This window comes from Sabethes cyaneus, chromosome 3 (assembly GCF_943734655.1).
Source record: "Sabethes cyaneus chromosome 3, idSabCyanKW18_F2, whole genome shotgun sequence".
Classification (NCBI taxonomy): domain Eukaryota; kingdom Metazoa; phylum Arthropoda; class Insecta; order Diptera; family Culicidae; genus Sabethes; species Sabethes cyaneus.
Genome location: NC_071355.1, coordinates 142,847,664 through 142,862,639, shown reverse-complemented (window position 1 = coordinate 142,862,639; position 14,976 = coordinate 142,847,664). Strand labels below are relative to the sequence as shown.

Sequence of the window (14,976 nt, the reverse complement as noted above, 5' to 3'; positions counted from 1 at the left end):
TTTTGATATTGGAAGGTGGAGTGCGCGACGTCGACATTGCTGTTCATGCGTATGCGTGTGTACGAGGCAGAGAAAGCAATCAGCCGATAACTCCAATTCACTTCGCAGAATGATCACTTCACAATGGCGAAAATCGAGTCTGTTGTCGGAAATTTATTGTTGAAACACTATGCCGCAGAAGGTACACACGAGCTGGATAACGCGATCGAACACGAAGCAAGTATTTCAGAAGGTATAGCGACAACTTTCGGTAATATTGCGATCGAATGTTTACCACTTTTCAGGTTTGTTTTCACTCGCTAAATTAGCAACACATTGTAGCTTGTCAGTGTTGCCAGATACGTTGCTGTACTATCAGAAGATGATCTTCGTCGACCAGTTTAAATCCTATCCATACTAGTTTTTGTAAATCCTCACTCTCCCTTCCTTTCATCCCGTGCATTTCCCCCTCCTGAAAGTCTGTTCGTGTTGCTGCTGATGCTGGTGCTACTGGTGCTGCTGGTGCTGCTGTTGTTCGGGCTCACTGAATGATACCTTATCTGATAGCTGTGGATTATGTAGAGGCAATAGATTGCAACCGTGTGCGTCACACTTACATTAGTTTTTTTTGTTATTAGCAATGAAGAATGTAAAATTTGTAATTGAAGAAATGCTCATATATCATCCTCTCTATTTTGCCGTATTTTCTTTTCATTTACCCAATGGATAGTAATTCTAATGTTTACACTTCGACGAATTGGTGCATTCCCGGTACTGTAATGAAATCCGCGTTACACGATGGAAAGCTTTCAATATGCTGTATTAATAGCCAAAGTATTTGTGCTCGAGAATTGTGTAAGATTGAGGAATTACGACAGATTTTATCAATTAGTGATGTTGATATTGTGTGTGTAAGTGAAACATGGTTAAATGACAGAATTAATGATTCCGTCATATCTGTTGACGGTTACAATATTGTTAGACATGATCGAGTAGGACGACTAGGAGGTGGTGTACTAATCTACATTAGCAGTGGTCTTGTATTCAATATACTGGCTAAGTCGAATAATTTGGCAGGAGTTGCCTGCACAGAATACATCTCCATCGAGGTAATAGTACAAAATGAAAAACTTATGTTAACGGCATTATACAACCCTCCAGAGTTGGAATGTACGGATACTATCGAGAGTATATTATCTTCGCATGGTTTGGCCTTTCAGCACGTTTTCTTTATGGGCGATTTTAATACTAACTTATTAGGGACGACTTCCTCTAAAACAGCCAGACTTAACAGCCTTATGACTGCTCATTCTTTACACAGTCTAGGAGGTGAACCTACGTATTTCCACAGAAATGGCGCGTCGCAATTGGATTTAATCCTTACTAATGATCCATCGAAAGTTCTGCGATTTAACCAAGTTGAAGCACCTGTATTATCTAATCATGATTTGATTTTCGCATCCCTCGATTTTAGTTTCTTGCCTTCTCCCAAAGTTATTACATATCATGATTACAATGCCATACAAATCGAGCCACTTGTAGAAGCTTTCAACTCAGTTGACTGGAGTTCTTTTTATCTAATTGATGACCCAAATTTTCAATTGAATTTCTTCAACCATTTTTTGTCTGCTTTTCATCATATGTTTGTTCCAATTCGTACAATTTATTGTCGTAAGAAGCATAATCCTTGGTTTAATACCAATATTAGTATGGAAATTGTCAACCGCGATTTATTATATAAGGAATGGAAAATGAGTAATAACCCAGATGTTCATCTCGCTTTCAAAAGATCTCGTAATCAAGTCAACAGGCTAATACGTGTAGCAAAGCTAAATTATTTCGCTTCTCGTCTCGACTTGAACATAGCTCCTAAGGAATTATGGAAAAATCTTAAAACACTTGGGATCGGTCAAACTGCATCTCATAAAACAAATAACTTTACTGCTGATGAAATTAACCGCCAATTTTGCGATAATTTTTCCCAACATAATACTTCAGATTCCGGAGTCATTGATTCAAGCGAAATTGATCATAATGCTTTCTATTTTGGTAGAATTGATCAAATGGATGTAGTCAAAGCTATGTACTCCATACATTCTAATGCAACTGGAGTAGACATGCTACCAATAAAATTCTTAAAAGCTATCTGTCCTCTTTTAATTGAACCCATAACACATTTATTCAATTCTATAATAACAACAAGCGTATTTCCAGATGCATGGAAAAAGTCGAAAATTATACCAATCCAGAAAAAAACGAATTTAAATACGATAGACAATTTGCGACCTATCAGCATTCTTTGTGCTTTATCAAAAGTATTCGAGAAGATCGTTAAAGAAAACCTTTGTGATTACATCAATAGAAATAACCTGTTAAATCAGTTTCAGTCCGGATATCGCGTAAAACACAGTACGAAAACGGCAATGCTTAAAATAATTGACGATATTGGTCTAGTGCTTGATGGAGGTCGCCCTGTCGTTCTTATTCTGTTAGACTTTTCTAAGGCATTTGACACAGTATCACATAAAATTTTATGTCAAAAGCTGGTGTCCAATTTTGGTTTTTCCACCCATGCAGCAAACTTGATTAAATCGTATCTAAGCGAGCGGACACAAAGTGTGTTTAACAATGGAATTTTATCCCAATTTCTTTTTGTAGCATCTGGAGTTCCACAGGGATCCATTCTGGGCCCTATCTTGTTCTCGTTATACATTAACGACCTCCCGGAAGTAATGAAAGATTGCAAAATTCATCTTTTCGCTGATGATGTGCAGTTATATTTTGATTGTACGGATAATTCCAAATCCGAAATCTCTCAAAAAATCAATGATGATCTGAAAAGAGTATTCGATTGGTCCACTAATAACAAGCTGGCATTAAACTGCACTAAAACAAAAGCTATTTTTATTTCTAATAATGCTCATTATCATAGCCTAAAACCATCTTTGCTTTTAGGCAATAATATTGTCGAGTTTGTAGACAATGCAACGAGCCTAGGCATTTGCATCCAATCGAATTTTGGATGGGATAAATATGTATTATCGAGATGTGGAAAAATTTATGCTTGCTTGCGTTCACTGTATACCTCTGCATCGTTTCTCAAAACCGATATTAAATTAAAAATATTCAAGAGCCTTATTCTTCCCCATTTTTTGGCTTGTGATTTCATTCTTGATGATATATCCTTGTCCATTTTCAATAAATTAAAAGTTGCATTAAATTCATGTGTGCGTTTTGTGTTTAATTTAAATAGATTTTCCCATGTTTCACATCTACAACATCTACTTATAGGATGTCCAATAATTAACTTAAGCAAGCTGCGTTGTTGCTTATTTTTACATAGCCTCTCGAAAACAAAACAACCCGGATATTTATATAGTAAATTACAAATGACGCAAAGCAATCGGTCTATTAAATATATTTTGCCAAGACACCGAACGTCTAAGTACGGGAATTCATTTTTCGTGCGAGGTGTAGCGGCATTTAGGAGAGGGTGTATAGAGCATTTCAATTGATTGGTTTTTTGGATTAAGTAATTTAGAAATTTAGTTTTTGGTCAAGAAATTCGTTACCATGTGTTGATTTTATGTGACGCCTGTTCTACTACAATATTATCAATGTAACATGAAAAAGACGTAGGTCTTAAGTTACAAAATATGAATAAAAATAAATAAATAAATAAATAAATAACCAAAAAAGTTAGCTCGCTAATCGATAAACTCCAATTAGCGAAAATTTCGCTAATCGCTAAATCTAAATTACCCAAAAATTACTACATTTTTGTTTGAACATATACTATATATAATACAAATAACTGTCGACAATTCATAATTTTTGGACACAATGTATGCAAAAAAAAATTAACTAATTTTAGCAATTTTTCATGCGATTACCCAACAAACTGATGAACAAAATGATGAACTCACCTGTATACCGCCAATCGTGGGAATTGATTGTGTACATAAATAATTTGACAGCGTTATCAATTGATTTTTTAGCAGATGTGAATAAACAGACAAGCAACTACACTCGATGCCTTGTTCGTACTGCCAGATGCAGCCCAGAAGTTGGACATCGCGAGGCACTTCGTTCCCCCGGATATAACTAATCCGGCACATACAACAGCCTCTCCCTTCTAGAGAATGGATAAATGCAGCAGAAACTGAAAAGGGTATCAGGTATCAGCATCTTTGGCTCGAGCAGCACGTTCTCATCTTGTCCGTGTCATCATTTACCTGATGAGGATGGGAAGGAAAACAGGAGGAATAGGAAGGGGTGGATGAGGGATTCAGAACTAGAAGCAGTAGAAGCTGAAAAGGGACACCGAGAGCAAGGTGTCCTCAGCCTTCCGCGCCTTAGGGAAGTCGGAACAAAACAGTACCTTGTTAAAATGGACATTTTTATGTGGATGCGTCAGTCAAGGCTGGCTGAAGGCTGATGAAGGTACTGGTAAAAAACATCTTTCCGGCGAAGGATGACGAGATCTACTTGATGGCGGCAACGACTGGCAAAGCACTGAAAAATTGCGCCTCGCCAAGAAGGTAAGCGATGGCGTCTAATATATCTCCCACACAAAATTCCCAAAGAAGGTCGGTTTTTCGGGGTTTGTGGTGGACGGGGATATATGCAGTATGAAGTGCTTGCTAGAAGTTACCGCCTGGAGGACTTTTGGCCGCCCTGGTCTCGGCTGAATATGCCAAAAGATCAATGAAGAAGGTGTACCGGCTAAAGATAATCATTGTACTGAATAACGCCAACCTTTCCAGCGTCCCCCAGCTGCAAACAATAGAACCTTTTTCATCGTTTCATCGGCCATAACTAAGGTTCCGGTCAACTGCTGGAAGGTCGGCCGGCAGGGCGTCGAAGTATTTGTTGTAGACGGCCTAATAAAAGTACCATTTAAGTAAACCTTTTGTAGTTCTTTTCATTACCGTCCGTATTTTGTTTATTATGGTAATGCATACGTTATCACCACGTCTTGTATTGCTATCTTTAAAGATAGAAACTTTGAAACTTAGTCTATTAGTCTTAGTTTTAGAAACTTAGACTAACTCTATTATCCAGAAATATTTGTGTTTCAGTTGCATATTGCATGCTTTATCAGCGTCTGTTTCTTATGTTATTATTACCGGAAATCAAATTTCGATTCAATTAGAACTAGTTTGAATTCGACTTGTCAGGAAAAGGTGAGTGAAACTTTCGGTATATCATGATACTCCCTCTGTCGTTCACCAGACAGTAATACTACCTATTATTTTGGTGATTCAAACGCATACAAACTTGCTAATTTGTGACATTATTTCTGACCAATGGCAAACTTTACGGCGAGGTAAAGTTTGAATGATTTCAGAATTTTCATGCAGCTTTAGCGATTTAGCGGTTAGCGATTTCAATGGTTTATTTTTAACGAAGCTAATGGTTTCGCTAACGTACTCCAAATTTAGCGAAAACGCTAACTCGCTAACCAGAATTTAACGTCGCTAACTAGCGATTTAGCGAATTAGCGAAATTGTGCCCAACACTGGAAATTAGCAGTTATTAACTTTTCGTCGGAGATCCCAATTTCGGAAGCAGTTTTTGGGCCAAAAAGCGGGACTCTGCTTATAGAAATATATTCACTGCATCCTTCTTGCTAATCTGAACTCAGCGAATATATTTTCATGAACAGAAAATATTGTTTGTTTCATACAGTAAAACTGTTTTTGAAATTTGCAGAATCGCTGACGGCTAATTTCACCTTAAGTGATTCCAAAGTTATAATTTTTTAAAAAAGGAACTCGTGGTAGGGATGACGATTTCAACAGTTCAACGGGATTTTCAAAATTATTATTCTTCGCGGCATGAAATGGCATGGGTAGTTTAATATACAAATGTGCAATTTTTCCTCACAGTAAAGTAGAAAACAACTCCTCCCAATGCTTAGACAGAAAGCGGGTGATAAAGCGGAGCGAAAGCCGGCAAATTATTTTTAAAGTTTTTGAAATCGCTTTCAAAAATCGGAGGGCAAAAAATAATTTGCGGGATGTAAGTCGAATTTTTTTTAATAAAGCCAATTGTCTGTGGGCTCTACAGCCTAAAGAACTCGAAAAATGACTCCATACACTCATGTTAACGCGTTTAACACCAGACAGAAATCGAATTTCGAACAATAGAATTTGCAAAAATCGCCATTTTTTTTTCTTTTCGTAGGTTTTTGCGTGGAAAACAATCTATACCTATAAAAAAGGATTTCTGTCTGTCTGTCTGTCTGTCCCTATGTTCCTTATAGAATCGAAAACTACTGATCCGATCGGCGTGAAAATTTGCATGTAGGGGTTTTTGGGGCTACGGAAGGTTCTCTCAATGGCAAAAGTCCCCTTCCCCCACTAAGAGGGGGGGCTCCCATACAAATCTATGCCTAAAAAATGGATTTCTGTCTGCTTTATGTTCCTTATAGAATCGAAAACCATTGAACCGATCGGAGTAAAAATTTGCATGTAGGGGTTTTTGGTGCCAGGGAAGGTTCTTATGATGGTTAGAGATCCCTCCCCCCCAAGAGGGGGGGCTCCCATACATCTATACCTATAAAATGGATTTCTGTCTGTCTGCCCGAATGTTCCTTATAGAATCGAAAACTACTGAACCAATCGGCGTGAAAATTTGCATATAGGGGTTTTTGGGGCCAGGGAAGGTTTTTATGATGGTTAAAGACCCCTCCTCTCACTAAGAGGGGGGGGCTCCCATATAATTGAAACACAAATTTCTGCATAACTCGAGAATTAATCAAGCAAATGGAACAAAATTTTGGCATGTGGGGGGTTTTGGAGACAAGAATTTTTTCTATGGTAAATTGAGACCCCTCCCCAGGGGGGGCTCCTATACAAATGAAATACAAATTTCCTCATAACTCGAAAACTAATTAATCAAATGGAACCATATGTGGTATGTGGGTGTTTTTGGAGGCATGAATTTTTTCTGTGATGAATTGAGACCACTTACCTTTTTAGGAGGGGGGGCTCCCATACAAATGAAATACAAATTTTCTCATAACTCTAGAAGTAATCAAGCAAATGGAACCAAATTTGGCATGTGGGGGGTTTTGGAGGCAGGAATTTTTTTAATGATGGTTTGAGACCCCTCACCCCTGTGGTAGGGGGATAAGGACTCTCATACAAATAAAACAGAAATTTTTGCGTAACTAAAAAACTAATCGAACTCGAGAAATTTTAGACTCTCTCATAAAACATTACTCAATAACAAGACCACCAAAAACTATCAATAGTAACATTAGATAATTCAGCGCGAGACGGCCACAGGCCACGAGTGTTGCCGGCGACCTGCTGTCGGAAGCGCCGGCCGCTGCGGGGGGCAGCCCCCGAAGAGATCACCTCTATCTAGGTTTATTTATTTTCCTAGATCTACAGACCTCTATTACTTTCCTTCAGTTGGGTCACCCCTGCGAAATGGTACTTTCTACGAAAAGATTTTCCGTGAAATGGTACATCCCGCGTAAGGTTTTTCACGAAATGGTATTCAGCGAAACTCTATATTCCGCGTTATGGTCAACCGAGAAATACCACAAAATGCGGAATACCACAAAATGTTGTTCGGCGAAATGGTTTGTAATGATGGCGAATATTTAAATGCTATCCGCTTTATTTTATCAGGCTAAGCAATGGGGGAAATTTTTTTCTACTTTACTGTGAGGAAAATTTGTATATTAAAACACCCTCGAACTCTCCAGAAACTTGCAAAACTCAAGATTGTGACAAAGGTCATCCGAGATTCACGATTTATGTACAACACAGTTTAATTTGTGGCAATACGAAATTTGTCGGGTCAGCTAGTAGTAGCATAAAAGCCGATTTCAGCATAAACTTATGCTGACAAAATTTCCCGTTAACCCATTTCCTCCCAGCGTTGCGAAAACGCAACGCACTTTCATTCGATTCTAGAGAAGGCCCGGTTTAAGGTATCAACTTGGACCCTGAGAAACAAAGAAAGATTGGAAACAAATCTAATCGACCTGTTTTTGCTCAAAAGGTCAGATGTTACATGTAACATAATTACAGCTGTGAGCTGTGACAAAACAGCAGGTTTTGCTATTTTTCAGACAGTTAAGGAAAAATGCTCATAAAACTCGATTTTACCTCTATCAACACCTGAGCTATCAATCAGTGTTAGTAAGAATCGGTTGCTTGCCAAAAAAAACTTTGTTTCATAGATTTGAATATTTTTGTAATTTTAAGATAGGTTTGAAGCTTAGCGTTGCGTTTTCGCAACGGAAGGAAGTAACGATATTCAAAATTTGCAACGGGAACGTTTGTTTTCGTTCGTCCGCTGCGGTGTTTCATTTGATATCGTTGCTTTTTAGTAAACAAATGAATGTAAATCTTATTTTTCGCTTATTTAAAATATTCCGGAAACATTATAAAAGTTTACATAATATAGAATTCGTAGTTTCAAACACTGATGGCAGATGGAGAAGCCGTTGTGAGCGAGCGTGCGTACGTAGCGTACTGTACGAGTGTAATAAAATTATTAAAGTCCGGAATATCTGGAGGAATTGAGTGATGGCAACGACAGTTTCATGGACCCAAATTTAATGTTACAACCTTTCCGGAACGTGTTGGTAGGCATTTAATCATCTGCGATGACAATGCTAATTCAAACTGCATACTATGCGTCTAGTGCAAAGATGGTCTCCAACCCAAATGTTTCGAGAAAACATAACATGTAATACTCTAAGTCGTTCATTTAATCTTTATTAATACTCAAAATCACAAAAAAATTCCCAAATTTGATTTAACGGTAAAAAAGTATGAAGCATTTATATATATGGGTCATTCCACGGGAAATTTACAGTCAAATTTTTTTTTCTCTTCGGAATATTTTTTTACGTTCTTTGTTCAAAAAAAATTGACACGTATTTTTGTATTTCGATGTTACTGTTGGAATTCGTAAGATATGATTTTTTAAATTATTGTAAGCCGCAAAAATCATTATTTTTTAAATACTGATTGCAAACATAGTTTGTAATATCAAAAAATGACTTTCTACCAGATGTGTTCACTATTCCACAAGCTTTCAAAATTGGTATACCATACCTCCTCTCGATTGTTTTTCAATAGTTAAATAGTGCATTTTTATAAACAATTGCAATTTTTTCAAAGTTGGAACTTTTTTTCTCGATTTTTTTTATTTTAAAATATTTGTTCATCTTTCTCGAAGAAGCATGCAAAATTTGGAAATGAAGAAATGAAAACTCTGGAAGTTATTAGTTTTTATGTCTCAGCGCTGTGTTAATGTGAAGCGAGCGGTAATGCTCAATCGATGTTCTAACCCACGGGCAGCTTCATAGCGAAGCCGCCTTTGATGCTATTAAGTGTAACGTGTCGTTGAAGCACGCGTGTTCGTCCGCTCGTTTGCATTAACGTGCGCGCTTTGATATAAAAATTCATAACTTCTAGAGTTTTCATTTCTCCATTTCCAAATGTTGCATGCTTCTTCGAGAAAGATGAACAAATATTTTAAAGTAAAAAAAATCGAGAAAAAAAGTTCCAACTTTGAAAAAATTGCAATTGTTTATAAAAATGCACTATTTAACTATTGAAAAACAATCGAGAGGAGGTATGGTATACCAATTTTAAAAGCTTGTGAAATAGTGAACACATCTGGTAGAAAGTCATTTTTTGATATTACAAACTATGTTTACCATCAGTATTTAAAAAATAGTGATTTTTTCGGATTACAATACTTTAAAAAATCATATCTTGCGAATTCCAACAGTAACATCGAAATACAAAAATACGTGTCGATTTTTTTTGAACAAAGAACGTAAAAAAAATATTCCGAAGAGCAAAAAAATTTTGACTGTAAATTTCCCGTGGAATGACCCATATGCATAATAATGAAGGCATGCAAAAACGGTATATCCTTAACGCCCAGCGTTGCGGGACACAGGGTCAAAATTAAAAATACATGTCAGCGGCTTTTTCTTAGTTGAGCTAAAAGAGAATTTTCCTGAAAGTTTCAACTTTCTATCCCTGCTGGGAAAAGTGTGGGGCTTAATGGGTTAACCCATTTGTTGTTAGAAGTATTGAGAAGAGATTTATTCACGTATAGCAGTTTATTAACACGTCTTGTTTACTCTGCTAGCATTCTCAGACTGCGGGTAGAGAGATAAAATATACGGATTGTACTCTTGAAGGGAATATTTATAACCTACGTATATGGGGAGCGTTCCGGATCTACGACCTATAATATTACATATTGCAACATCTTCTCTTCATTAACGAAAATAAAAGTATCAGTTCATCATATAATCGGTAAATCGACTCGGGATCTTCACGCTACGTTTCGGTCACTGAACAGAAGTTATTGAGGTAGAAATCTCCTCCGTTGCTGGCTGGGAAACAGAGTGAGGATTCGGGACACTCACTATTCCTACTGGGCCATCAGGTATTTTATCCTTGTTATCTGAAAAATTTGGAGAAGATTCTTTTGATAAAGGAATATTCCTTATTGCTATATCTAAAGCGGCTTCAGAGAAACTAGGTTGAATTACTGGCGAGTGATTCTCGATTGGTTGCGTAGGCGTATGGGGTTCATTACGTGGCTTTAAATAAATCCTATGTCTACGATACTTGTTGAGCCCACCGTGCAGCCCGACGGTGTAAGCGCCGACGGTGAAACAGTATGAACCCTTTCAACTGGCAGTGACTTGACAGCGGGAAGGAATCAAAACAAAAAGGAACCATTACGATAGTGAGTGAGAAAATTTGTACACTTTCGGAAGATTATTTTCAAGATTAGTGAAGATTGGAGTCGAAATTGTTATACCTATTTAAAGAAGAAGGAATAATTGGTGATAGTTAGTGATTATTCATCTGTAAGTAGCTGAAAAGAGAAAATGTAAATCAATATTAATAGCAATATTCGTGATACCTTACCTACAGCAACCGTGGCTCCTGTTGTACGCAACCTGTGAAGAAAAGATTAGTAAACAGAAAAATAATCGTAAGTAAATTGATCAGATTAATAGAATAACCAGTGATTAATTAGTGCACTGTAAAATAGGATTCAGAAAGCAGGCAAAAACGGTGCGCGGAGATAAGAATTTTCGGATAATTAAAGATTGGTAGAGGAAATCGTGAGTGCACGGAGGGAAAAACATAGGTGAAAACTATTTATTGTAAGTTGTGAAAAGTTGGGAAAAGAAATAATTTGTAAAATTAATAAACTTCCAAATTTCAGTTTGAGCTGTACAACAAAATACTGCTACAAAAAAAGTTTACCGTTCTATCCGAACAATACTGTTTACCATCGACGTCGACGACGTAAGATCTTTCATTCCATTTCTTGCTTATATCACCTGCGCTCCAAAGCTTTGACGTATCAGGGTGCAACTGTACGTACACTGGTGATCCGATCTCTAACTCTGGCAGCTGCCGAGTTTTCTTATCATAACATTCCTTTGCACGTCTTCTGTTATTTTCGATTTTACGTGGAACGTTCTCTACAACTTTCGGGCATAGACTATCAATTGTCATTTTAATAGTTTCGATAGCAAACGAAAGTTATGTTAATGAGCCTTTATCAAAATTATAACCTAAAAGGGCTTTCTGTGAAAAGTATTGGATTGAAAACCAAAATTTTGCATAATTTTAAAATCATTGAATTTTGGAATTTTCTTGATACCTAAATAGATTCCAGTTTGAGTCAGTCTCAGAGTCTGAGTCTTTTTACATGCCATAACCTTTACAAAACTAAAAAAAATTCTGACGCGTTTGGATATTAACGATCGAATTTTCATTCGTCTGAATAGCAAGGATCAAAAGCCTTTTAACACTATTTTAAAAAATATACCGAAATGAGGATTAAGAAGAGAAATGAAAAGCGAAGGTGCTTGCAAGTGCTTGTGTATTGTCCTGTGTTGTGAAAAATTCAAGATGGCAGTTTTTTGGACTAGTGACAAGTCAGGTGAACCCCCTCAAGAGAACCGAAACAGCTAAAACTCACATTATTGGTACAAAATGAGCAAAAAAAACTTTAAATTCAATCTTCCTGTGCCATTTTCCATGGCTTTGTATATCACCCTCAAGCGTTTCCATTCCAACCTAGTTGTTGAAGTTCTTTATCAAACTTTGTTTCTTACCATACATTGCTAAGTGTACGCTGTTCTGCACATACCTGCTTTGGTACTAGTTTTTGACGTAGGACTACATCTTGCCACAGGGTGTCATTTCAGGATTTAGAATTAGGCTAGCGTCAGGAAAGTATGTAAGATTGCAAAAGACAATAGGCTAGAGCTGCGAAAAAATACCGGTAAAAATGCGTGAGTGGAAGAAGCTCGTGCTCAAGGGCCCTGAGGAGTAACTCCCCAAAATGCAGGAAATTCCTAGGAAACAGTAAGGAATAACAATTCTGCCTGTGATGTGTGATGATAGTACTGACAACCTAGTTACTGAAAAATGGTTGTAGCGGCCAGTTGAAAGGAGCACTTCTAGACGCTGAAGGGGTAAATAGAGAATAGCAGAAACATGATAAAAGTCGTGAGCGATGGTCAAGCTGCGGACGTTCCAGCACAGGAGGAGATTAGGAAGGTAGAAAAACGTCAAGGCTGCTGGAAAGGACGGTATCCGGTATATCTTGTCAATGTATATTTGTGCATTACGTTCGTGTTAGGTTTGTCGCAAATTCTCCTAGTCCTACGTCAACATTGCAGTTGCGTCATGGACACCAGCCTTTTGCTTTTTCTTCGTTCCAAACATGGGCTTTCGGAGGGCTACCTGGTGCATCTGGCAGGAATTCATTGGACTGAACTTAGATCAGTTCAATCACAGTCTACGTACAGCTGATCTATAAGAGCAAAAGTTTCTTAATTTAAACAAAAAGGAAAAAAAACTTACAGTATGATTGGATACGGCCAATCGTCCAAAGGGAAGCAGAATTCCTAGTGGCAGACAGCACTTAGGCATGCACTTTCTTAGTATTGTGAATGGGAAAGTTTTTCTTCTTGCTTCGTAATGCGTTTTATCGGACTTTTCAATGCATTTTATAGTGGCTTATTTTCAGCTGATTCGTTGATTACTATTCAAGCTTTAGCTGGTTTGATTCAAGTTACTGTGTTACTGTTAGCAAAGTTATTATGTTTAGTAGCCAACCACCGAAGCCGCACCAACATTGGAGAAGCCAAAGTCGATTTTCACGTGATTGGTCTTACTTAAGAATGCTGATGCATAGTTTCAAAAAACTTTACACACAAATTGCGATAATTAATGGAATTCGAAGTTAAACTATCAGCAACTAGTATATTACCTGTAACATTTTATTTATTTTTTGTTAGATTATAGTCACTTTAACAGATTGTGTCATTCATGACTTCTGCGGGGTTGGGATTTGAACCCGGGTCCTTGGCGTGAGAGGCGTGAATGCTAACCACTACACCGGGACTGACCCCTGTAACATTTTTAATTTTAAACCGGTTTTTAGTGAAATGTTAAACATTCGAGCAAATAATACATTCAAATAATAAGAAAAACAACAATTTTGAACACTATCACAACTAGTTTATTTTATTTTTACTATGATTTGTTCTAATCGTTCGGTTCTTGGTACAATTCGTTCTGCAAGTTATTCAATCCCAGTTGATTCCTAACTGAATTCCTTGGTTAACAAATAAACAAAATAAAATAACGTTCGCCCTTACATAAGGAATCAAATTACTTAACAGGAAACATATTTTGCCGCTCTTATTGTTACAAGCTAATCACATACATTTTATTGAATATTTTACAGCACAAATTTCTTCTAATGTTTATTCATGTCTAGTGAACAGGATTTGATTCTGTTTCAACAGAGTAGCGTGCATGTCTCGTCCTGACTATATATTGGCATATTAAAATTCGTTTCTCCAATCGATTCACTATGAACAGCCATCTGGCTGACTGCTGCTTCTGCTTCTAGGGCCAATCCTTTGGCAATTCACTGCGTTGCTTTGGCATTGTCCGTCAACCGCCCTCTCTCTCTAGAGGGGAAAAGTAAAAATCTTGGACTGCTATCGTCGGTGGCGGTATTATTGCCAGCAACTTACAATAGTGGTCGGGAAACACCACTTCCCGATGTGCTGCGGGAAAATGCAAATGGTTCATCCTGGCCATGGTGGGCTCGATTAAAATGCTGCCAATCCGGCAAAGATGCTATGAAACGTCGTACAATTCCTTCTCGGCAATCGTAGGCTCCTCGCACTCGAATGACGCTAGCATTAGTTCTGTGGACATGATACAAGCAAAAAGGAAAAGGAAGTATAAAAATATTACCGAAGAAAAATTGCTGGACTCGAAACTTTTACAGGGCAGCATTCGCTCGCACAGAGAAGTATCGAGGGTTTACTGATTTTTATTTTTAAATATGATAACACCATCGAACAAATAAAATACTACCTTTTACTGAATTTAGAAATTGATAAAATTTTGATGGAAAATTTTAGTGATAGCGTACATAAATATTTAAATTTTATCCTTCTCGGAACAGCAGTATTCAAAGAGAGGACATACTAGCGGAGGCAGTATAAATCTTCCCTCGATACCGGCATGTCGTTAGCAATAGTTAGGCAAATGGCGTACCGACCGTGCCGGGCGTGCATTTAATATTTTCTGTTCTGGGCCGACATTATGAATGTGCGGAATGGCATTTTTATTAACTGTTCTTGGAGAATATACATTGATCCAGTGCCGGTCCGGTCACTTTATTAAGGCAAACACAGCCGGAGAAAAGGTTCTAGGGTGGTGTCGAGCGAGCCGTTTGGTGGAAAGGAAAATTGGCTTAAGTTATGCCGAGATGAGATGATCATCTGCTTGCTTGCTGGAAAGAAAAAAATCCTTTTCTCCACTGGGTCATCGGATGCCATTAGGAAATTGAATGTAATGCATTCTCTTTTGCTTGGATTTCCTGGGTCAATCGCTTGCTGAATTTATAATGACAACGGCACAGCCGAACCGGAGAACTGGTACGACC

The 14,976-nt window shown here is 37.6% G+C and overlaps 1 protein-coding gene and 1 long non-coding RNA gene across 2 annotated transcripts in view; one reads left to right on the top strand and one right to left on the bottom strand.

Annotated features, from left to right (window-relative positions):
* The first annotated feature begins 10,736 nt into the window (after nucleotides 1-10,736).
* LOC128743986 (uncharacterized) lies at nucleotides 10,737-11,573 on the top strand. Its single transcript, XR_008412347.1, has 4 exons — nucleotides 10,737-10,849; nucleotides 10,917-10,977; nucleotides 11,038-11,152; nucleotides 11,215-11,573. It is a non-coding gene; the product is annotated as an uncharacterized LOC128743986 (long non-coding RNA).
* A 2,586-nt stretch (nucleotides 11,574-14,159) lies between these two features.
* Nucleotides 14,160-14,976, bottom strand: part of LOC128742334 (ras-GEF domain-containing family member 1B) — an 88,845-nt gene continuing 88,028 nt past the window's right edge. The window contains exon 10 of the mRNA XM_053838665.1: nucleotides 14,160-14,230. Within this exon, the coding sequence (XP_053694640.1) occupies nucleotides 14,160-14,230 (71 nt within the window). The remainder of the gene's footprint in view (nucleotides 14,231-14,976) is intronic.